Source organism: Rhinolophus hipposideros, assembly GCF_964194185.1.
Source record: "Rhinolophus hipposideros genome assembly, chromosome: 5".
Classification (NCBI taxonomy): Eukaryota; Metazoa; Chordata; class Mammalia; order Chiroptera; family Rhinolophidae; genus Rhinolophus; species Rhinolophus hipposideros.
Window position 1 is genome coordinate 38,420,322 of NC_138051.1, and position 25,567 is coordinate 38,445,888.

Here is a 25,567-nt window from a genome sequence, read left to right on the forward strand (position 1 = left end):
ATAAAAGTGGCTTGGTAAACGTTTACTGTGGCTTCCGAGTTTTGAACCGCCTTGCTGAGGTTGCAGGATTTATACCGTCTGCGTGGGTTTGCCTGGATTGCGGATCGCGATGACCGTCCCCTCACTGGAGGAGCTGGACTCCTTCAAGTACAGTGACCTGCAGAGCTTAGCCAAGAGTCGTGGCCTACGGGCTAACCTGAGGGTACGGGGCCGGTGGCGGGCGGGGGAACGCGCTGGGAAGGGAGTGAGCGGCCTTAGGTAGACGCGGTGGGGAGGGACCGAGTCCGCCCCTGGGGCAGTAGATTTGGTTCACGGGGCTCCCTCCAACTCTGCAAAAGTTGGACGGAAAGGGAGCCATAGTCTTCACCTTATTTTGAGGCTGATCTTTAGGGGGGCTCACATAAGGGCATCAATTACGAAATGCAGGCCCAGAAAGCTCACGGAATGCTGGGTCTAATCCCGATTGTTTGGCAGTCGCGAAAATAATTGCCTTGGATTCTGGCAAATTCCAAACAGTCACAGTTATGTAAATTGTAATAGCGTCCAAAATTTCTTGCTACTTTATTTGGGGACCACCCCCGTGGATACATTTTCTGTAATGCAGCCTTGAAATCGTATGATCATTCATTTATTGATCACTATTGTGGTAGTGTTCTGTTTCCACACCAGTACAGTCTTTGACCCTGAGGCTGCAAAATGTTGAGGGGAAATGTGGGGATTCAATTTGGAATTGGGGTTTTGTATTCGAGTGTAATGGAATTTTCTTACATAACGCTAATGTATACTTTGGATATTTGTTCTGCTGGTTGTCGTATTTACACTGAGCGAATGCCTAAAATCAGGTATCACAAATGTTTTTAAATGGCTGACACAAAATAATCAGTGTCCAGGTACCTGTTAGGGCTGAATGATAAAGAAGTGTCTTTGGAGATTTCAATAGTTCCCTAATACTTCATAAACAGAGGGTATTAGCTTAAATCCCTTAGGCTTTTTGTCATCTAGCTGGCATCTTTTATCCAGTCCTGCATCCCTGAACACTTGGTACCTTTGTCCATCTTTGTGTCTGCTAATTTTGACCCTTTGGCCTCAGATATCCCCTTCTCTCTCCCTCTTTATCTACATGAATAATTTCCGATTACTCTTCACAGTCCAACTGAAATGTCATCACTGACTTGGTGCCTCGTCCTATCCACTCTTCATTCCTTAGGCCTACCACCCCAGGAGCCCTCTGTGCTTTTTAAACAGTTTAATTTCAAGTACTGTCTTTGAGCACTTACATACAGCCTTCCACGCCTTGTACTCTGGTTGTTTATGTATGTTACCTTCTGTACTAAATTCTGAACGGGGATCTCATCCATCCACCTTGGAAGTCTTCACAGCACTAAATGCAGTACATTTTGTACAGGAGTTGATGAATAATTATTCAGTCTATTCTAGTACTTTTTGGCAGTGCTAGAATAATGCACCGGAGGGTAACAAGAGAGTTACCTAGTGGAGACTTGCCACCTGAATTCAGATCTCTGGCTAACAGTAAGGCCCCACAACCATTTGGATCTCTAAAAAGCTATTGCCCAGTTTAGGTCTTTTTCTGAAAGTCCTATCACTGTCTCTTGAGGCATCTGATCTGGGGTCGTCAATTAATCATCTGTTTTCATAGAGGTGGAGAAGTGTTTGTCGCTACAGACGCCATTGCCTGCCTAGCACACAATATCTGGCTGGCACATATTAGGTGTCAAATATTCGTTGAGAGGTACTATTTCCCAGACAGATTTGGTCATACAAAGCTTTATTATAACCAATTATAAAAAAGACGCCTTTGAGACAGAAAATTTAACTTGGGCTAGGTATTAAATTATATTAAGGTATTATTAATTTTGTTGGGTATGACAATGGTATGTGGTTATGTTTCTCTCTTTTTTAATCCTTACCTCTTTGTACATCCTACTTAGTATTTACAGGTGAAATGTTATGATGCCTGGGATTTGGTATAAAAGACTCAGAAAAAGAAGGGACTAGATGAAGTAAGAACAGCCGAATGTTAATTGTTGAAACTGGGTGATAGATACATGAGGGTTCATTCTCTCTACTTTTGTATGTGTTTGAAAATTTCCATAATTAAAATGTTTTAAATTATTTACAGTTGGTATAGCCAGGAGCTTATTAAATCAAATGAGCTTTTAAAATTCCAACTACATAACAAAAATGAGTAAATCACTCTAAGAAATTATTTATTTATTTTTTAAATGTAACAATAAGATTTAAATAAATTTTACCAGTATGACAACATTCTAAATAAATTTAGAGAGAATTAGCTCTTTCGTTCAAGATACTATTATTAATGATAAAGCAAAATGAAGGAGTCAGTTACTAATATTTATTGTATGGCCACTGGTCCTTTTCTCACTCATGCCCTCACTTTCCTTCTTGCAAGCTTAGATTACAAAGTCTGGCACTATTTCCACTTTCTTGCAGCTCCCCTCCCTCACCTGGCAAAACTCTAAGCCTGATTAAAGCACGCTGTGTGCTTAATCTTTGCTTGTACCTAACCAGTTGATTCTGGCTGGAGAAAAATCACCTGAGTTTGTTGACTGAACTTAATTTAAATTTATGACTATAAATCATAAAGGGAGCATTTGATTCTACTACACTTCCTTGGTAGTCATTAACTTTTCCATTTTTGAGGACAATTATTTCCTATCTTCTTGCCTCAGATTGGTTCCCTTCCCTCACCTGATGACTTTTCCTTATAGGTCATGGAAAAAATAGATGGAATCAGCTGAGAATTACCTCATGTTTTCACCAACAAACGCTCCAGACAGCCTGCACCTGTCCCCGCCTAGGCTGCCTCCCTCCTATTACAGTAAAAGGGCAGCCTTGCTGTTTATGCTGGGAAACCTGTTGCCTCCTCTACTGTTAGTTATACTTTTGCAATTATCTTCTCTCTCCTACATCAATTTCTCCCACTCTGCTGGCTCATTTCCGTATGCATGCAATCAAATCTTCTTATCACCCATCTTTAAAGAAAGAAACAAAAACCCTGTCCTGACCCCACATCCTTCATCTGTCCAATTTCTCTCTTCTTTTCCACTGAAACCGTTCTCATCGAGGCCACCGTGCCCTGCGTCTCTATCCTTACCTGCCCATTTGCAGAGTTTGGTGTGACTGAACACTTCCTTCTGCTCACACCACTTTCTTGTCTAGACTTCTTTCATATTTCATTTTCTTCTGCCTTCCTAGCACGTTTTCCTAGGCTCCTTTGCTGGTTCTTTTCCTCTGCCAAATCTCTAAATGTGGAGTGCTCCAGAGTTGTTCTCTCCTTGCGCTTTTCTCTAACTGTGCTCTCTTCCTTGGGAAGCGTATCTGTTCTCATAACTTTAAATTCATCTAGGACTAATGACTCTCAAATCCACCTCTCCAGTGGGACCTCTCTCCTGAGCTGCTGACTCGTGTATTTAAGTGCATCTTCAACTGCATGGTCGTTTCAACACAATTAAGATCTCATCCCAGTCTCAGTAAATGGTTCAAATCACTCTCGTTCCTTCCTTCACCGCCCACACCCGTCCATCCTCGTCAGCTCTTCCTCCCGAGTGTCTTTGAAATCTGACCTCTGTGCACCAAGTCCAGTGCGCAGGCCTGGACCACAGCACCCTCGTCCTTTGACCACTGCTTCCGCCCGTCTATTGCTCTCCTTGCCGCTACTCTTGCCTCACAGTAGTATTCTCTTGGTACTTGGGTGCTATTTGAAACTTCGAGTGTGTCATTTGTTTCCTCCTCAGTGCCTTCCAATGACGTTCCTTACACCTAAAATAAAATCCAAACTCCTCCAAAAGTAATATGAAAAACTTGGCATGAGCCCGATGTGGAGGGAAATTTTTTTAGAAAGAAAACAGCTAACATTGGAGACACTTGAGGAAAATTAATTATGGGCTAGGTATCATACAGAGGATATTAGGAAATTAATATTTTTCCTAGGTATGATAATACATAGAGGTTATGTAGGAAAATATCCCCTTGTTTTTAGGAGGTGTGGCTGATGTATTTAGTGGTAAAGTATTATGATGTCTGGAACTTATTTGCAAATAACTTGGCAAGAAATATTAGGTTGGTGCAAAAGTAATTGCAGTTGTTGCTATTATTATTAACCTTTTAAACTGCAATTACTTTTGTACCAACCTAATACATATTAATATAGAGAGAAAGCAAATATGAGACAATATGAACAATTGTTGCATCTAGGTGGGGAGTATAAACGCGTTTACTACACCATTTCAATTTTCCTATAGATGACATTTTTTTACAGTAAGAAGTTAGGAGGAAGAAATTCATACTGCTCACTGACCTGTAAGTGCTGGCCCAGGCTCTCGTCACCTGTCTGAGCTCCCTGCCCTCCTTGCCCCGGTGCTCACCTGTGCCTTCTTTCTTTCCTTCACATTCACCAACCCATCTCAGGGCCTCTGGGCTTGGAGTCCCTCGGCTTAGAATGCTCCTTCCTCACATCTTCATCTGCTGCCTCTTGTTCACATCTCAGCTCAGAAGTCACCACCTCGGAGAGGCCTTCGCTGACCATCCCAACCGATATGCTTGACCCTTTAAGCATAGGAAAACATGACAATTCCGATTCATATTCCTTTTTCGGGAAGGAATAAGAAGGTAGCTTCCTGAGGGGGAAGAGAAAGTAGGAGTTGCCATCCCCCAGGAACCTGTAACCATCCTCCTCTCTAAGACTGCCCCGTCTTTGGCATTCCCCATCTTTGGGACCCCCTCCACGCTCCACCAGCTGCCCAAGCCAGAAATCCAGGTATAATAAAGTTTCCCTATTCCTCAAGCCCCATATTTATGCTGATTTTACTTCCTAGGAAGGTTTTGAATCCATCTGTATGGCCTCAGCCCTGTTTTAGCTCAGGCCAGTCATCCCTGGTTTCCTCCAACAGCCTCCTAGCTGTTTCCCTGTCTTCCATCTTACCCCCGTCAAATGCATCCTGCACTTTGTTCAGCCATGATCCTTCTGAGGAATGCAAAATTGGTCACCACTCCCCTGCTGCAGACTCTTCAGAGACCGCCCTTTATCCTGAGGGTAAATTTAAAGAGGCTTACAAGGCCTGATGGGATCAGGCTCCTGCCAACTTTCCCAGCATTCTCCCTGACCATCCAACAGCTCCATACTCCAGCCCCACTGAACTTCTGTTCTTCAAACTCCACTCTCATTCTTGCCTTCCCATGCTTTCTTTACCCTTTCCCTGCATCCCACTCTCCTATTCGTCCTTCAGACGTCAGCAGCTAGAGCCATCACGTCTTTATCTTAGAACTGGCATGTCCACTTACCTGCTGAAGTCTCCCCTAGTGGGCCAGCTTGGTGGCCAAGCCCAATTATGTTCTCACAATAGCCTCAGCGTCCTCGTGTTGGCACTGAGCCCACGGCATTGCCATTGCCTCTTTCCTTGTCTGACTTCTCCACTCTGCTGTGAAATCTGTGAATGCAGAGACCAGTTCTGTCTTGGTCATCATTCTATTCCCAGAACCTACCCAAAGGACTTTATATGAATATAAGAACAAGAGAAAATGTTCAATATATCTGTCTTGCTTATTTGATTTTTGGATTTACTGCTAAGATCTTCAACTTTTCTGCAGGCAGACAAGTTGTTAAAAGCCTTGAAAGCCCATCTTAAACAGGAAGCAAGAAAAGAAAACGAGAATCAGGTAAGGTTTTTTATTACCTATTTAACAGCAAAACAATCATTTAGTTAATGAATGAGAAACACAATTAGTGATGACTTTGAAGACATGCTATTTATTACCAATTAGGTCATTATTGGAATAGTAACTCCTTTCGTAATAACTATTTGTTATAAATGGCAAGACTGCCTTGCAGTAATCTGTTGAATAAGACCTGATACAAATGCACAGGTTAACTTTGATACAAATGCCAGAAGTTACAAGAGATTGCGTGGTATGCCTAGGGAGGGAAATGGATTCAAGGTCTAAAAAAATCCAGGTTAAGTAGCAACTCTGTCATCTCCTTTTGTGTGACCTCAGAAAACTCAAACTCCTTAATTCTTAGTTTCCTGTTGTATAAAATAACAATAACGCTCAATTGACTCGTGTGAGAATCAAATTAAGTGGTAACTGTGAAAGTGGCTTGTCAGCTATAAACCAGTGCTGATGGGAGGGGTTGTCGTAGCTGCTGTAGACCCACACCAGAGATTTTGGACAAGTCATGACACCTAAATGGACCAATGAATGCTTCATTAGGGCCAGGATTCTTAACGTGAAATAGAGGAACATGTTGAAAGGCCTTAAGGAACTGGGCCTCAGGGAGCATCTGTTATATATCTGGAAATGAAGGAAATAAAAACATGAACTGAACTTCCTCTCCTCTGTCTTTATAGTTTCTATAACTCTTTGTGTTCCAAGTTATAAACATTTAAAATTTTTTAACATTCCAGCAATATGTGGTGTGACCCAGAGGTACCATTTCTGTAGTGGAAAGTTTCTTTTCACTTTCTTCATCGTGACTCTCCAGGGCGTTGGGAAGTGGGATCCAGATAGCATCTTTCTACGGTCGTGTAGAAGGGTGTGCTCACCTATTCTCATTACTCACCTGTTCACCTCCTGGTTGCTTTCCAGTGTTTATTGTCTTGTCTTCCTTATCGCCTTATGACCGGACCTTATTTTGGGTGAAAGCATCTGGATGTCCCTTACAACCCTTGCCTCCTTAACTCCTGTGACTTTCATTTCTACTATTCATCAGTCATCCACTTCTTTGGGCATATCCTGGACCTCATATCCCTTGGAACCATATATAGTCCTGTAATATGTCACCTCTGATTAAATAAAACTTTCCCCTCTCTGAGCCCCCTTAGTCTTTCATGCCCAACACATTTGCTTTGTACTGTGGTTCTCAACACAGGTTGTAGGAGAGAACCATTTGGGGAGCTTTTTAAAAATTATGATATATAGGCCTCACCAAACCCCAGGCCAACTAAATCACTCTCAGGGGGTGGGGTCCAGGCACTGTAGTGAAATGGACTGGAAAGTCAGGATACAAAGCAGTCTACCCCCCTCCCTCCATGTTCAGAGCACCTGGTGTCTACTACCATCTAAAATAGTAGAAGATTTCTCTGTAAGAAATTAAATGGCTATTAAGCAAAGGCCTCTGCCTTCTGACATCCAAGGACCCCCCCAGCACAATAGCCTCCTCCCCACCTAAGGAACCTAGTAGATCCCACCAGATAACAAGCACCCCCACACATTCAAGCTCCTAATGAGGTGTTTGCTCTGAAATGATAGATGACCAACAGTCACATACATCTGAGGAAAGCCTGCAGTTTGAGAGAACTTAGGATAAAGAAAAAGATGACCCTAAAGGAAAAAGAGGAAAACAAACAAAAGCTTTAAAAAATATAAAATAAAATAAAGCCGTACAATAACTTACTGATTTATAAACTCTTAGAAGCAAGCTACACAAACAAAACAGAAATGATTCAATTAAGGTTATATAACAGGCCTTAAATACTGTTTACTTTGATACTTAAAGAGAATAGAAGACAGAAGTTGAGAAATAAAGGGAGGACAATAGGTGAAGGGAAATAATACGGATGCTAATATCTGCAGTTTACAAGGTAGATGTATATAGTTGTGGAACAAGATTTCAAGGTGTTAAGTATATTTAAAGCTGCAAAGTCATTCTATTTAACTAATAGAATGACTAAAGTATTCTGTTAGGAAGACGATGGGAGATGAAAGTGGTACAAATGAGCTAAATTTTAGCACATGATAGCTACTAAGAATAGCTATTGAAAATATAAATGAATATCTCATCAGCAAATCACTAGTGACATCTGAGTAACCACCTGAAATTAAGCCTTAGAAATAGGAAGGGTAGGCAGAGAACCAATTACTTTCCTTCATAATCTCTTTAGTATTTGATTTTTAAGCCATATGTATGTATTAGTTTATTTCAAAACATTAGAATTTTTGTATTAAAAAATTCCAGAAACACCAAAAACAAGCAAAGCCTTTCCTTTGTAGTCGCTGGGTAAGAAAGGCTTCCTCACACTCATGATAATATATTCATCTATTTTTTTCTAGTGCTTTTATAGTTTTACCTTTTACATTTAAATCTTTCATCCATCCAGATTTCATTCTGGTGTGAGAGAATGGTCAAGTTTCATTGCCCCTTTACCACAAAAAAACATTTAAAACAGTTTCTCAGCATCATGTGTTAAATGAATCCAACTTTCCCCCACAAATATGAAGCACAACCATTGTCATACAATGATTTCTTATATAAACAGTCTGTTTGGAATGTTCTAGTACATGTACCACACTGTTTTGATAATGTAGCTTTACATTAGTTTGATACTTCAAGTACCCTTCTTACCGTTCTCTTATTTTGATCTTCTACAAGTTATTTTGGACTCTCAAAGCCTCAGTTTCCCCATCTGTGAACTGTGGGTAATATTAGTACTTAGTCCAATAAAGTTGTATTATCTGTAATTATTGTCAGTTATAGCATATGCCTAGCATATAGTGTATCTTCAATAAATGAATGCACTTTTAATAATTTGCTTATTTACTCACACTAAGATAACTTTGAACGCGTTCCTAGCCTAGTTTTTTTTAGCTTGGGTTATTAAATGTGATTGTTTCTTTTTGAATACTCTGTAATTCTTATCCTTGTCTATAATTTAGTGCTAGAGCATTTTAAAACTATTTTACATATGTAATATGTTTTTTATTCAGTTTAAATGCGGGTTCTTTCTGAGCATTATCACATATACATATACATATACATAGGACATACACAGGACATGGCAGATTAATGTCTCTCTTTTCAGGATGAAAGTCAAACTTCTGCATCCTCTTGTGATGAGACTGAGATGCATGTTAGCAGCCAGGAACAAACTGAAGGGGAGCCGGCTGGCCACGTCACCAAAATGAGAAGGCGCAAGACAGTCCACAGGAATCCTGACTCTCAGATAAATGGAAGTGTGCAAACTGAAAATGAGCCACCACCTGTGTCAAAATTGGTATGTACTTAGGAAACTTTGTTTTAATTCCCTTCTGATATCAGGTGGTGGTAAACGCTGTGTGCTATAAGCTCCCTGAACGCAAAGACCCGAGTCTAGGCTGCTCATCATCAGCCCCTGGGCCCTGGCCCTCGGGAAACGTTCACTAAGTATTAAGCACAAATGAAATACTTGTTGAAGAAATACAAACCTCCATTACTTAAGTGAGGTGTAGTAAGCAAGAAGGAAAGAGAAACCAACATCAAATAGGACTTTTAAAAAATTTTTCCTAGCTTGTCCCAGGCCTGGCAATCACGCTTTTCTTAGTCTTTCAGCAGAGTAGCCATGTGATTCCAGGGGCTTCCCTCACTTGCTTTGAGAGCACTCTGGTTTTATTATCCTTTCATTCAAACGTAACTTTTACAATACACGGTCCTCATAGTTATGTTCTAGCTTTGTACAGTCTCTAGTCGTTAGTCTATCTGGGTCTTTTAGTGTTAGTTTCTCATCCCTAAGAGAGCCAGTCTTGCCATGGTCCCTTGTATCTCCTAGTCTCCAAATCATACTTTCACGACTCTTGGTGAGGAAGACAGCCAGATCTGCCGTTCAAAAATCTTATTCTCCTCCTTTCCACCTTTAACTTCTTTTCCCCCTCGGTTTGATACCTATCTTTGGGAGGCAGTGATTACTTCTTCTTTCTATTTTTTTTTAAATATCTGACTATAAGCAATGTTTTAAATTTTTTTTCGTGTTTTTTTTCAACTGTGGCCCATAGTGTTTTAATGGTATATTTTTGATTGAGGTATAATTGACATGTAACATTAGTTTCAGGTGTACAGCCCAGTAATTTGATGTTTGTATATATTGCAGAAGGATCACCACAGTAAGTCTAGTTAACACCCATAACCATAGTTACAAGAATTTTTTTCTTGTGATGAGAACATTTAAGATCTACTCTTAGTGACTTTCAAATATGTCACTTTTTATTTATCATTTAAATCATTTATTTCCTTTTAAAATTTGTAGCAGGAACATTCAGAGGTACAAACAAGTGATCCAGCTGAGTTCCAGAATCAAGAAATGTGGGAAAACCAGGGCCTCAAAACTGCTGCAGAAGTTCCTTCTGCACCAGATGAGAGCCAAGGAGGTGAGAATGCAGTGTCCTTGGGAAAAAGTGGGATAAATGCTATGCCAAGTTACTAAACAGTATATATATATATATATATATATATATATATATATATATATATATGTATATGTATATATATATATATATATATATACACTGTATCCAAAATTGCTACAGTAGCCATAACTCCATTTCCTAGGATTGCCATAACAAAGTGCGACAAACTGAGCAGCTTAAAAGAACAGGTTTATTTTCTCACTGTTCTGGAGGCTGGAATTCTGAAATCAAGGTGTCAGTAGGGCCATCCTCCTGAGACTCCGGGTAGACTCCTTCCTGGCCTCTACCTTCTGGTGATGGCTCTTGACCCTTGATTTGCAGCTGTGTTGCTCTAAATCTCTGCCTCTGTCATTACATGGCATTTTCCCTGTGTGTCTCTTTCTTTACATTATCTTCTTGAAAGGACACCAGTCATATTGGCTTAGGGTCCATCCTAATGACCTCCCCTTCACTTGATTACATCTACAAAGACCCTATTTCTGAATAAGGTTATATCAAAGTTACTAGACGTTAAGGATATAGCATATTTTGAGGGTGGGGGGAGGGGTGGACACAGTTCAACCCATAACATCATCAGAACTTATAAGGATTTGACAATTAAAGCAAAAGTTAGAAGCAAATACAATAGGCCATCAGGTCATCTTTAGTAACTTAAGAAACTAGAATAAATGGTAGTTGGACGTTTAGGAAAGTTGATGTCTACTCAGTAATGAGGAGAGCCTGCATTTTGTCCAGTAGCTCCTGTCTGACTCCAGAGACAGGTACAAAGACATGTCTGCTTGTTCAACCAGAGCAGTTAAAAGGGGGCTGCAAAGTCCCAGTGGTGTGGCCTTTTTTATTATGATAAATGCCTTCTCTTCTTAGTCTCTAACCCCCTAAAAACCTCTTCCCTAAACTTTCTCAACTAATTGTTTCATTCACACCAGAAAATTTCAGTTCCCCCACACCTAACAGGACCTGGTGCTTTCTGATTTCACTCCTCAGGAAGCCTGCCAATTACAGCAGTGTCTCAGTGTTCATTTCACCCCAGCCAATCTGTCTGGGCACCTGAGGCTTGCCTGAGGGATCAAGATAGAAGGTGATTCATTCTAGTGTCCACCATAGAGTTAAATGCCGAAATTCTAATGCTGAACCTTCCCATTTTCCCCAGAATTTTGTGTGTCTAAACTAAATCTACCTCTAGGAGGTCGAGGTTCTGATTCAGTAGGTCTCAGGTGAGCCTGGGAGTCTGCTGTTTTTAATAAGCACCCCAGGTAATTTTGGTGCATATGCCTCATAAACCCATTTTAAAATCATGATTTAGAGCAAGTTGTTACGAAATATGACAGTCAGAAGCTGAGGGTGGAATTCCAAATGTTTGCTGTTCCACCAACCATTTTATCAAGGAGACTTAGCTCTGGGACTCATTTTCGATGGTGTGGCAAAATGAGGATGGACCCATTAAGTCAGATTTGCCTAACGAAACACAGGCTGTGAAGAATTTTTAAAACTTCATTTTGACATCATTTCACTTTTAAAGTTGTAAGAATAGTACCAAGTTCCTATATATCTTTTATCTAAATTTCCCAAATGTTAATACATTTTTTCCTCTTTATATTTATGTACACACATATATGTGTTGTATACATTTTTTTTCCTGAACTGTTGGAGAGTAAGTTGTAGATATGGGCCCCTTTACCCTAAATACTTCAGTGTGTATTTCTTAAAACACAAGGACTTTCTCTCACAAATGTACAGAATACAAAAAATTTATTGATGTGGCTTCATATTCCACACTGCAACTAACTTTTAAGAAACTACCACTTGTCAAGTTTTAGTGTCGTATCAGAGAATATCCACAATTATCTGAAAAGGCTATTAAAATAATCTTCCCTTTCAACCATATATCTGTATATGGCAAGATTTGTTTTCATATATACTTCAACCAAAACAACGTGGTAACATATTGTGTGCAGAAACAGATAAAATAATCCCCCTGCCTTTTATTAAGCCAAATATTAAAGAAATTGGAAAAAAAAAATACCGCTACTCAATATTTTTGTTAGAAATTTTAGCCATTTTTCATAAATTTATCTTAACATTTTAATGGGCATATTGTGTTTAGTGAATCAAATGTTTTTGAATGTCTTGGTATCTAATATGGCACATCGATAGATAATAACTAATGTACATGAACAAAAATTCTTTGGAGCCTCAGTAATTTTTGAAAGTACGTAAGAATTCTAAGACTAGAAAGTATCAGAACAGCTGATCTAATCTATAGATAGACCTTATTTATTTTCATCAATTTGTGTTTCAGTAGTTATTCCAATATTTTCATCCAATTATGCTAATAATTTTATCAATTTTGTTCCTTAAAACAAAGGAAAATCTGAGCTCATCCTTTGCATTTCATTGTCATGTTTTTTTAGTCTACTTTAATCTGGAATAGTTCCTTCGTCTTCCTTTGTCTTTCAGGATGTTGACATTTTTAAATACAGGCCAGTTGTTTCTTGGTCCTGGAATTGGTTTGTCTAATGTGTGGTGATGGTTAGATTCAGATCATGCCCTTTGTCCATAATCCTTTGCAGTGATGCTGACAGCACCCCAGAAGGCACCTATGTTGGTTTGTCCTGTGACTGGTCGTGTTAACGCCCATCATCTGGCTATAGTGGTAACTGCTAAGTTGCTCCTCTGTAAAGTTACTATTTTTCCAGTTGAAATAGTATTGTGTGAGGAGTGACTCTGAATCTGTAAATATCCTGTTTTTCATGGAACTGTTCTATGGTTTTAGAGGCAGGGTCCAAGCAGAAGCCCCTGGAATTCCTTCTGCTCTGTCAAATCGTCTTTTTGCCTTATTTTATGTATGCATTAGGGAATCTTAGGGATAGGTGATTTTATAAGTGATATTTCTTGAAAACCCCATTTGCATGTTTTTTAGTAGATTGCCTCAATGTTGAGAAAGATAACACAATGCAGAAAATGATTATAGGTGGGGGAAAATAGTAAATCTTATACACACCAAGGTATCAACTGGATTTAAAAAACAAAACAAGTACAGGTACACCTTGCTTTATTGTGCTTAGCTTTATTGTACTTCACAGATGTTTTTCACAAATTGACCCTCCACCAGCAAAAAGATTACAACTTGCTTTATTGGAGTGGTCTGGAACCCAGCCAACAGTATGCTGAGGTCTGCCAGTGTAGAAGCAAAGGACCTGAAGAAATACGCCTAAATGCTAATGGTGTTTCTTAGGCTGGTGGGATGATGTGATTTCTGTCATTCTAGTTCTAAAAAATAACATGTTCATAGCTAAAGCTCTGAAAAAGTGTGTTTAAATTTCTGGAAAATAACTTCTATACAGGAAGCATAAAATTTCCGCCTCCTTGAAGCATATGAGCTAAAACTGTAGTGATACTGTAGCTCATTCTTTGTGCTTCGTATGTGCAGTTTCTCCCACCACCTTAGCAGAGCCCATCACATGAATATGCTTCCTGTTAACTTTCAGACATTTCTTAATAGGAATAATTTTTTTGAAATCTTTCATTAATTCTGTATCTTCGGACTCAGGTAATGAAGATTCGAAGGTACCTTCAGAAAGAAAGAAGTTTCTCTACACAGATGGATTTTCCAAATCTAGAAAAATTAAAAGAACTGCAAGCACTACTCCAAGTAAGTTTTGTGCACAAAGAAACATAACATAATGGTGGGTCCCCCTCAGGCTTCTGTTGGAGAGGCAGTGTATTGTCACAATTTTAAAAGCTGGGATGCTGGAACTGGGGCTGGCATCCTTGTTCTGTCGTTTTCTAGCTCTGAAACCTTGGGCAATGTACTTATCCTCAGTAAATCCACTTCCGCAGTTGAAAGTAAGAATGGTTATTCTTAAATGTTATTCTTTTTATCCTCTGGTCTAAACAAAGATGTCAGTTAGCAGTGAAATGGACAATAGAGAGATTAATAGAATGTTTGATAGTTTATTTTCTTTAATTACTGCCTGTAAAATATCAGATTGACACATAGATTTATTGAGACTGTTTTTCCACTTCTGATTTCCTAGCACAGTAGCTTCTAGCATGTAACAGGTGTTCAGTAAATATCTGAGAGTGAAAGTCTGCAAAGAGCTTGGCATAATATCCATCTTGTAATAAATTTTTTTCTTTCCTTTTTTCTTTTTTTAATGATAAGTCTAAGGGACTCCATTTCTGGACATGTAATTCGTCTTCCGTATCGACTGGCACATAGAATGTTGATTGTTATATATTTATAGTACTTGTAATGCTGCTCAGCATATATTAGACATTTGTATATTTAATTAGAAGAGCACAGAGTGGGGCTCAGCAAACTACTGCCCGCTTTGGCCTTAGAGCCCTTAAGCTAAAAATGATTTTTACTGTTTTAAAGGGTTGTATAAAAAATATAAGAAGCCATACCATTCATGGCCTCTAAGCCTAAAATATTTACTATCTGCCTCTTTACAGAAAGTTTGCCTGTGCTTGGCATAGAGCTTTCTATGCATTTTAAAACATCAAATTTGTGATTAAGTAAGACCATTTGATTAATTGGTGAGGGGAGAGGACAAATCTGTTATTCTTTTCTTATCCTCTAAACAAAGATGCCAGGTAGCAGTAAAATAGACAAGGGAAAGATGGTGAATGTTTGATAGTTTGTTTTATTTTCTTTCATTCCTTTTTTATTTTTCAGTTACAGTTGACATTCAAGATTATATTAGTTTCAGGTGTACAGCATAGTGGTTAGACATTTATGTAACTTACAAAGGGATCCTATCTGGCATCATACAGCTATTGGAATATTATTGACTACCGTGTTTCCCTGAAAATAAGACCTAGCTGGACAATCAACTCTAATACGTCTTTTGGAGCAAAAATTACTATAAGACCCAGTCTTATTTTAATGTAAGACTGGGTATAGTATAATATAATATAATATAACATAATATATTATATAATGAATACCGGATCTTGTATTAATTTTTGCTCCAAAAGACGCATTAGAGCTGCTTGTCCGGCTAGGTCTTATTTTCGGGGAAACACGGTATATTCCCTACGCTGTACTTTTACATCCCGGTAACTGTTTTGTAACTATCAATTTGTACTTCTTATTCCCTTCACCTTTTTCACCCAGTCCCCCAACCCCTCTCCCATCTGTCAACCATCAATTTGTTCTCTATATCTGTGAGTTTGTTTCTGTTTTGATTGTTTGTTTATTTTGGTTTTTAGATTCCACATATAAGTGAGATCATATGGTATTTGTCTCTCTCTGATTTATTTCACTTACGTAATACCCTCTAGGTCCATCCATGTTGTCGCAAGATACTTTTTAAGATAAATATGTTTTGTCCTCGAGTTTGCAAAAACTAAATGTTTTGAAATTAAAGTTTTTGCAAAGATGATGTTGAAATTGAATGGCAGGGATGCAAAGAAAAGAATAAATATTAACAGGAAAACAGAGCAGGTAAATAAATGGATTTTGTCTTGTTATTAATTTTCATATTTTGTGGAACATTCTAGACTTTAAGAAGCTCCATGAGGCTCGTTTTAAGGAAATGGAATCAATTGATCAATATATTGAGAGAAAAAAGAAACACTTTGAACAACACAATTTACTTAACGAACTGAAGGTAATTATGTTCTTAACGGGAATAAACTGTTTGAAGTTAACGTTGATGCCATGTATACACCATGTTAACACAGCTAGCTTTCCATTACTACATTAGTGGAATGGATTTGTTTGAGTTTAATGTATTTTCATTATCTAAAGTTAACTTCCCACCATGAGAATTTTCATAACCCTCCAGATAAAAGAGTGAGTCCTCACTATATAGAACCAGTTCCAAGTGGGAATGAGTTTTCTTTTCCACGTTCAGGCACTCTGCCTACCACTTTTGCTGAGGATGGACCGATACAGGGCTGAAGCCATCTTCTTTCCCTGTCTCGCACCTAAAGGAAGAAGGGGTGACTAGCAGTGTCTAACTTAAAGGCTTCCAGTGATAACTAAGCTCCCTGGGAGGCCTGCAGTCCAGGTCCTACTGGACTCAAAGCCCCTTCGAGTAAGAAAAGGTGATGAAGTCAACCCCGAGGTTGAGTTAGCAGAGTAGTGAGTTGATAACATCCTAGAAAGTTGATATTATTGTCCTACGTGGTATCTGGTGTTAAAGGGCTACCACATAGAGGGCCGGGAAACATTTGTTTTGTAATTTAATAATACATAACAACCTGCCTCTTTCTCAAAAAGAATTTGAGGCAATTCGTGGTATTCCACACAACACAAAACAGTATAATGTCGATTTTAAAAGGGCAGAAAATGGCACTGTTAACAGGTACGTTGTCTATTATATCATTCACTTCGTTGAGTTTTGAATTTTCTGATACTAGTGCCAGTAAGGAAATGCACTGGGTGGTAAGTTCTAAATAATTAAAAAAAAAAAAAAAAAAACAAGCTTCTTAGTGAGAAACTTAATATCGGATAATAAACATTCGTTTAAACAGTATTTATAAAACCACTGTTACCATACTTGAAGACACTGTTTGTCAACCTTCTAGCAAACAGCGACAAAGCCAAGTCCTGGCATTAAACATCTCCATTCTTTCATACTTATCTAACAACAAGGGTGGAGAATTCAGAGAGGAGATCATTGCGATGCCCATGATGAGACTTTCTTAAATATTAGCAAGGACTGGGTATCACCACATTCACAGTTGAATACTGGCGCAACAGGCCTATGCTGACACTTTATAGAAAGTAGGCATTTGGCTTCCTTTTTTACGTAGGCATGAGCTAGCTGCAGATATGCCTGGAAGCAGGGCCACTCATCTTGCTTATCATGAATCTGGGTCTACTTAAGTACTTGACTGAAAATCAAGCTTTCTGTACTACATAATATGGATGAGTTAATTTTCCAGGTAAGGATCAAATATGGTGAGGGAAGGAGAACTGACTCTGGGTGGTGAACACACAATGGGATTTATAGATGATGTAAGACAGAGTTGCACACCTGAAATCTATGTAACTTTACTAACAATTGTCACCCCAGTAAACTTTAAAAAAAAATTTCCAGGTAAAAGTTAAGGGCAGGACAACTCTCTCGACCATAAACGTGAGTGTATCCTTGAAGATGTGTTGAATAAATGAGTAGCTTATCTTATTTTTTTAGTGATAGCCCCATCTGAATGAGTTCTAAAATCCCACCCCACTCTCATTATTTAAGGAACTGGCCAATCAGATGCGTTATTTGGTATGACTTACCTGGAGACTGGAGAATAAAAACAGTTACAGTGACTTTGCCATGGTTGAGATGAAGTTTTCTTGACAGTTGACATGTTTTGGGATTAGTCATTTGGATAGTGATAGTGATAAATGAGCCAAGATCTTAGAGAAAATCATCCTGGCCGTGACCATTCTCTCCTTGACTTTCATGATCAGAGAAGGAAGACCTGTTTAATTTGGTTGCCAAATGCCTCTCTACAAAGATCAGAAAGCTTGTGCCCCAGAGATAGCTGTTTACTTTGTTAACAATGGGAATGAATGATCAAAATTTTAAATCTTTAATAATATGAAAAAAAAACAATTGAATTGACATTTCTTTGATTCTGTTACATGCTGTTTGTATGTTACATATCTTCATATGTTATAATTGGCTATTTCTCTGAATTTGCTTTTTCTTAATTTTTTGCATATTTATGAGCCATTAATCTATATTAATGGTACATATGTTACAAATATTTTCCCACAATTTATCTTTTAACTATATTAATGGTATCTTTTACCTTGTGGAGGGTGCTTTTTCTTTACTTTTAGTTAAATCTATCCAACTTTTCCTTTTGAGGCTCTGAATTTTTTCTCATGTGCTCCCTGTCCCAAGATTATAAAAATATACTCTTATATTTGTTTTTATTGCTTTTATTATTTTTCCCTAATCTTTAACCCACATTTTTATTTTTGTGTGTGATCTGATATTATTGAGCTCTTTGCTTTGTTAGAACAAGATTTTTATTGCTAAAAGAAAGGGAGGAATTGATTACGTTGCTAACAAAATGAATTAGTACTACTAGCATCAGCAGCATAATGTTGTACATGAAAAAAGTCAAAATGATTGGTATTCAGTGCAAGTAAAATCACTTACACATTATAAGGCACTCATACAGATATGTAGAGTTGATGGTCCTGGCACCAAGTGTGAACTGCGAGGAGACGCAGTGTGGCACGGGGAATTTTAGGGAAAATAGAGAAGGCGTAAAAGGTGAGATTAAATATAACAGTATGCTTAATACATCTAACTTGCGTTATCTTATGGTAAAGATGTGTATTTACTAAATATTTTAATTTTGAATTTGTCTCAACATTAGAAACTCCTCTGCTTGTATGTCAGAATGAGAAGTTAACATAATTCTCTAGTTGTTCATATTTCATAGGATATAATTGAATTTTTTATCTTTTGGCTTTACATTGTCAATTTTAGTAGTCCTCCTCTGTTATCAGTTAATGAAGTTAGATTTCTTCTGCTTGCAACAGAGCTTAGCCTGATGATAGCAAACCATTCAATTATTCTTTGTGCCTTGACAGTATCTAAAAAAATAACCCGGGTGGGTGATGAGGGTAAAGGGGATCAAATATATGGTGATGGAAGGAGAACTGACTCTGGGTGGTGAACACACAATGGGATTTATAGACGATGTAATACAGAATTGTACACCTGAAATCTATGTAAATTTACTAACAATTGTCACCCCAATAAATTTAATTTAAAAAAAAATTAATAACCCAAGTGGAACTCTTTCCAGCCATTTCAAAGAAAGCATTTCCCTCCCTCCCTTCTTTTCTTTAGTGGTTGTTTTTCCCCCCAAAGAAATTTTAAAAGCTGTTGGGGGTAGAGAGGGACAGGTAGGGGTGGAATTACTCGTACATTTCCACATGCTAATTATATAATAGGTTCTTCTTTGAGTGCGTATTAAATAAGCTGCATATCATGCTCTCAAAGTTACCATATGTCCACTAGAGAACCTATTTATTCTCCCTCCCTGGCCACACAGGACTGTTTAAGCCAGGTTCTTTCTCTAGTTAAAAACTACCATGGTACATGGGATCTGAGAAAGGCTTTCTGTAACACATTACTCAGTACAACCAAATGTTACTCTTCAGTCAGTCACCATAGCAACACAGGTGTAGGGAACTGCCAAACCTGCTAGGCAGGTAGGATAGGATGAGGTAGTAGGGATGAAACAAGGATAAATGTGGGTGCTTTGCTGCACTTTGCCAGAAAGACAATATTAAGAGACCAAGCTTCAACAGTGCATTTCCCTTTGTTCAGAAGCAGCCCGTCACGAAGGGAGTGGTGGCAACTCCAGTTGGTGTCCAAGGAAGACTCTCTGTGGCTTGTACACCCACAAGCCAGCGGCACTCTCAAGGCCGGTCTCGGGGCGCTGCAGGTCGAAGCACCTCGTGTGTGAAGGGGGCGGTCAAGCGCTCCACTCTCTCGGCAACTAAAATGAATGTCAGGTAAAGCAGAGCTCCAAAATGTGATCAAGGACAAGGTCTCAGAGCTGTATATCTTCTAGAACATGTCACGGACTACATCAAATATGTTTTCATGTTGATGGGCAACAACGAGAACAAGGATCGGAACAGAGAAAGATCAGTAAATGGTTTTATAAGTTCTGATCTTTTTAAATTTGTGTTTAGTTTTCTTGTTTCATCCAACTTTCCTAAGCTTACATTTGATTCATAAGTAAAGATAGAAAATAAGGTATATATGGATATTTTTTCATTTTATTAGTTTAAAGTATGCCTGCAAAGATGTGTAAAGAGAAATTTTTCCATTGACTTAAATTCCTACAGAAGATCTCTCAATGCCGTGAACTAAAGAGCGGACTCGCCCTAAAGTATAAATACTATATAGCACAATGGGTACTGCAGTATCATAGCTGTATCGTGCCCCATTGAGCCGTTTTCTTTGCTTCTACCTTTCCTGACAGCAGGGTAGCCCTCAACTAGGACTCTCCCCACAATTTTTTCTCCTTTTTTTAAGGGTCTTTGCAGCATCTAATAGAGCTGGTGCATGATAACACTTCCCCAACATGTACAATTATCTGACATAGTTTCTACATCTTAAAAACACTCTGAAGTTTGGAGTTGTATTTATTGAGTTAGCTAAGAATATGAGGTACCTATAGTTGGCAGTTCTGATTGTATTTTAACGCTATTTAAGAAAACCATGGTCAGATGTCAGCCTTTGTTTCATTGCAGTGTACAGAACAGCCTGGACTTCATACCATCTGTCCTTGCACATCCAGTTTTTTTTAATTCTGTTGTAGTCTTTGGTAGTAATTTTGGGTGTTGATTCAGGATCAGCATCAAATCTTTAGTTATAAGGCCAGAAGTCCCCTTCTGTTAACACTCTGTCACAAACCCTTTGTATATTTCTATCTGTCATTACTAGATTTTCATTAAACCTAAGACACCATCAAAGACTCACCATTATTTTATGAACCCGTTAGAAAAGTCACTGCCAGCTAACTGACGTGTTATCAAGTGTAAAACATCCCAATTTCAGAGATGTTAAAATGTAGGGAAACTGCATCAGATAATCAAATGGCAGTTTGCTATTAGAGAATAGGCTTATGTGCCATGCAAAGGAATGATGCTCTTCTGATGAGATGTAAGATCTGTTCTTACCACTCATTCGGCACAGCAGTCTCCTGTTCCCTCTGACTTGCCATCACCAAGAAGAGGAGAAATAAGGGGAGCTTCTTCGAGCACCTCCTAAATTATAACTTGAGGACTGCGGGCATCTCTTTCGAGCTCTGCCTTGTACTATCTTTAGCCAAGACTGGGAGAGAAGAGAATACAAAGCTATATTTTACAAATAACCAAAGTTGATAAATGATTAGCATCAGGGTTTTAAGACCACGCCCATTCTGCAAAAGAGGTTCACTTGTGTAACAGTATTTATTGAGGCCCTATCACTGCTTGGTGGTGGAAAAGCTTTTGTTTATAAGCTTGATGCAAGTTACTCATGTCTTGTACTCCACTGTCCTGTTTAGATTTTCAGCCACTACTAAAGATAATGAGCATAAGCGTTCACTAACCAAGACTCCGGCCAGAAAGTCTCCACATGTGACCGTCTCTGGAAGTACCCCAAAAGACCAGGCTGTGCTTGGGACACACAAGTTAAAGACCACAAAGGGGGATTCTGTTGCAGGTAAAAAAAAAAGAAAAAGAAAAAACTTTTGATTCATCTCTAAGCCGTGTAACTTCCTGAAATTATTAAGTACATCTGTTTCCTTAAAGCCTCTGGGTATCTATAAAATCAAAAGCAAACATTTCACCATAGCATTTTTTTCATTTATACTGGTGAGGGAAAAGCCAGAAACACAAACAAAAAACTGCTATCTGCCTGAGGACTCCATCCTGTCCAAAGGAGTTCTGAGATGGTGACCCTCCCTGAGGAGCATTCAGCCCCTTCTTGGACTCAGGAATGAATTAGGGGGATTCCAGCCTCTGAACAGTCCTGCAGGACTCTGAAACTAACAGGATTCCAGAGTTCTTGGACTAAATGCTACACTATTGACTAGTACACTGGGTAAGCCAGCATAAGCCATACAGATCCTCTTGTACACACTGTTTACTTCATCTTCATCTACAATGACTAGGCAGTTTTCAAAAGAACTGTAATAGCAGTGCGAAGGTTTAAAACAGTATCACAGTACAGGTTAAGGCCTGTATTCAAACTGAGTACGTCAAGATTCTCCTGAGAGTCCTATTGAATATGTCAGTCGAGAGCCTTGATTACACAGAAAGGATTGTCAGGTTCCCTGACACTAGAGGAATCTAGCAGGTCCTTCAGACTAGAGGAGAGGATTGTTGTTGGTAATAATCAGTGTGGGGACTCTGCTTGAGGATTTCTTCATGCCTTAGAGACCTAAATTGAATAGTGAGACTGACAACGAAATTTCAAGAATCCAGAGGTGGGAATAGTAAGTTTATATGATTCCTCCTCTCTCATTCCCACCCTAACCCTTAACTAGACCAGCAAACAAACATTCCATGGAACATTCTAAGTCATCCTTAGGATGGGAAGAAAGGAGCAGAGGGGAGTGCTGAAAGATGGAGAGTGGGCTTGCCTAAGGTATGACACTGTCATTTTACAGAGAGCACTACGCTGCCTGGGCTCACTGAGCAGTAGCCACCTGCCTTATATTGAGAAAGGGCTCACACATGCTCACAGATAAAGACATGAGGCAGAATCAAAAGGTTTACCATATTCTAAGCTTTCTCCTCTAAGTAAATCAGGGGTGTGCCCAGTTAGGATTGGATTTTTCCCCCAATTATCAAATATGAATTTTATAGAAACAAAATCAAACTATGATTTTTTTTCCCCTGTGATTTGCTTTATTCACCCAGCATAATGTTTCAAGAATCATCCTATTGAGAAATGAGCTAAAGTTCATTCATTTTGATTGGTATGGTTAATTTCAATTATCACTTAAATAATTATTTCAATTTTAGTTTTACTGCTTGTGGACGTGTGAGTATTTCCAACTTTCATTACGTATGGTGTAGCTATGACCACTCTTTAACATGTCTCCTGTACATATGCAAGAGTTTCTCTAGACCTGGGGTGGGGCTGCTGGTTAGAAGGGTATGTAGACATTTACTGCCCCGGTTGAATTGTACCAATTTACACTCTCATCAGCACTGTGTGACCGCCCCATTGTTCCCCTCCCTCCCACCACTTGATAACGACAAAATGGGGTAGCTTACGCACAGGCATTTTGTGCTTTTCTGTTACGTTTCACTAGATCGTCCTAGATCCTGGCTGCTAGACACATACAGGCACGTGCTAACATTTGACAATGGCCTGAATACAGCCTGTGAGCAGAAAGGATTATAAAATGTGTGCCAGATATATGGTGCCCTACTGTGGCAAAAATTTGGCTTATTGAATTATACCATCCTGGTGTATTTTTAACTTTCATGGTACAAAATTTCAATCTTAAATAACAGCCTTTCTTAATAACAACCAGAGCCATGAATCTTTTCCTGTGATTAGGTTCTAATGTGATTAGGTTCCTTGCAGGCTTACATCTGTGTTAATGAAAATGTTACTATTAATAATATATCATTTTTAAGAAGGATAATTAATATCAGGGAAACAGCCTGAAAAACTGCCCAGTTAATTCTTTAAACAGGATTCTAAAATCCTTGAGGATCCTAGAAAATGTCACAATGTTTAGACTAGTTGGGGAGCTGCTAACAAACAGGAAACAAATCTCAGTGGTTAGCTTTCCTCAGTTATTCTTTTCTCCCCTTTTCTCCTTTTTAACCCTCCATCTGATTCAGACAGTTCATATAGATTATATTTCTAAGATCGAGAATGATACTTTAATAAACTATAACAGGATAGCAGGGGTTTGTTTTTTTTCTAATTAAGCTCTTGGTGTGTTGGCTTTTTTTAGTTGTTACCCCTTTCAAGTTGACGGCTGAAGCAGCAAAGACTCCAGTCTCCCATAGGAAACCAGTGTTTGACCTCAAAGCAAGTCTGTCTCGTCCCCTCAGCTATGAGCCACACAAAGGTATGTGAGGATGTTTTGAGGGACAAGACATGCGATGACCTAAGATTAACCAACTCTGCATCTGAGGATGTAAAAATTCTAGTGACAGTGGCAGTGATACGTGACCACAGCCATTCCTGCCCCCACATCCCTATGACCCATAATTAAAAAGAATGTCCATTAAATACTAAATAATTGATTCACTTACTTTTTTTGTTAATCAACGGCATAGTTTCTAATCAATATTACTATAAAGAATTAATAAAATTTCAGCCAAAATCAAGGAACTTAGAGAAGTTAGCCTGTAGGTAAATGAATGTTCTCTTTATAGCTTTCAAAGGATCCCGGGCTGGCTGGGAACCACCAGTCCAACAACCTGGGAAATTTATTGGCCAGATGTCACTCTTGGGCATATATTAAAGTAACCTTATATCTATTTAAAATATCAATACTTAATGTGATCCATCTTTCAGTACTTTTGGAATTACTTTAAAACAAAGAATCATGTTTATATAACAGTGTTTATCTCTAACTTACTAATGTCAATACAACAAATATAATGAAAACAAAAATCTTATTTAGCAGTGAGAGTCAACTAAACTGGTAAAAATCTTTTCTCACACACCCCATTTTTTCTCCCCAAGTTTTCTCATATTTGGCAATGGTACCTGTATCTCCAGCGTTGTCTAGGCAGAAACCTAGTGGTCCTCTTTGGCTCCCCATTCTCTCTCAGACCCCATATCCTGCCCCTTAGCCAGTCCTTTCACCTCTATCTTTGAAAGAGATCTTTAATTCACTTGGTCCAGGTCATCATCATCTCTAACCTAGGCTTCTAGAATAGCCTCTCTACCCTACTACAATCTTAAAAACAAACCAGAGCACATCACTGCCTGGCTCAGAACCTCCTAAGGTTTCCCATCTCTCTCCCCACTTCATTCGTCGCCTCCTCCCTTCCCTGACTTTGTGCCAAACACATGAGTGTTTCAACTCCTCAAACACACCCAGCTTATTCCCACCTCCAGGTCTTTGAACTTGTTATCCGTCTGCTTCAGCTGGAATACATGCTGCTCCCTCATGTCAATGGGGCATGTACTCAGCTATCACCAACTCAGGCCTTTCCTCGCCTCCCTCCTTCCCTCCTTCCATACTCTACTCCTCATCCTGTTTTACATTTCTTCATAGCATGTGGTACCACCTAATATTATGTGACTTAACTGTCGCCTACCTCTAGCACTGGAATGGAAGCCCAGGAGAGCAAGGGTGTTTGATTGCTTGTTTCACTGCTGTGTCCTCAGCACCTACAACAGTCCCTGGCACATACCAGCTACTCAAAAAGTACCTGTGGCAGGAATGACTGTGCCCACCACTAACTTGGACTGACAGCAGAAAATCGGGATGAGAACTTCATCTGTGCTTCTTATGTTCATATCCTAATACTAGGATATTGGAAGGGAAAATATCCTAGGAAGGATATGGAAGGGAAAATGAGTACTACTTCAAGTGTTGGTAATTAAATGATGCGAGGGGTGTGAAAGTGATTTTTATAAAATGGGAAATACCACAAATGATAATCACTGGTGCTCGGAAGTAAGTCATAAACTATACCAATACAGCAATACATAAACATCTGGAAATTTGGTCCAAATTCTGAAGCCAACAAAATACTCCTACTCCTTCCATTCCAAATGTATTTTAATAGATAACAGTAATAGCAAACTGCACAGGTGAAATGCTACTTTAATATTAAACATAATACCTGATGCAACCTTGGAATAAACTACTTGGTTGTGATGGCTTCTTTTTTTTGTTGTTGTTGTTGTTGTTG

At 38.8% G+C, this 25,567-nt stretch overlaps 1 protein-coding gene across 1 annotated transcript in view; it reads left to right on the forward strand.

Moving 5' to 3' along the window:
* The window catches only part of NUSAP1 (nucleolar and spindle associated protein 1), a 27,260-nt gene continuing 1,693 nt past the window's right edge, over positions 1-25,567 (forward strand). The window contains exons 1-10 of the mRNA XM_081048957.1: positions 1-202; positions 5,629-5,697; positions 8,838-9,029; positions 10,035-10,155; positions 13,745-13,846; positions 15,703-15,812; positions 19,500-19,687; positions 21,232-21,389; positions 23,647-23,763; positions 25,038-25,077. Of these exons, the coding sequence (XP_080905083.1) occupies positions 110-202; positions 5,629-5,697; positions 8,838-9,029; positions 10,035-10,155; positions 13,745-13,846; positions 15,703-15,812; positions 19,500-19,687; positions 21,232-21,389; positions 23,647-23,763; positions 25,038-25,077 (1,190 nt within the window). The 5' untranslated portion in view covers positions 1-109. The remainder of the gene's footprint in view (positions 203-5,628; positions 5,698-8,837; positions 9,030-10,034; positions 10,156-13,744; positions 13,847-15,702; positions 15,813-19,499; positions 19,688-21,231; positions 21,390-23,646; positions 23,764-25,037; positions 25,078-25,567) is intronic.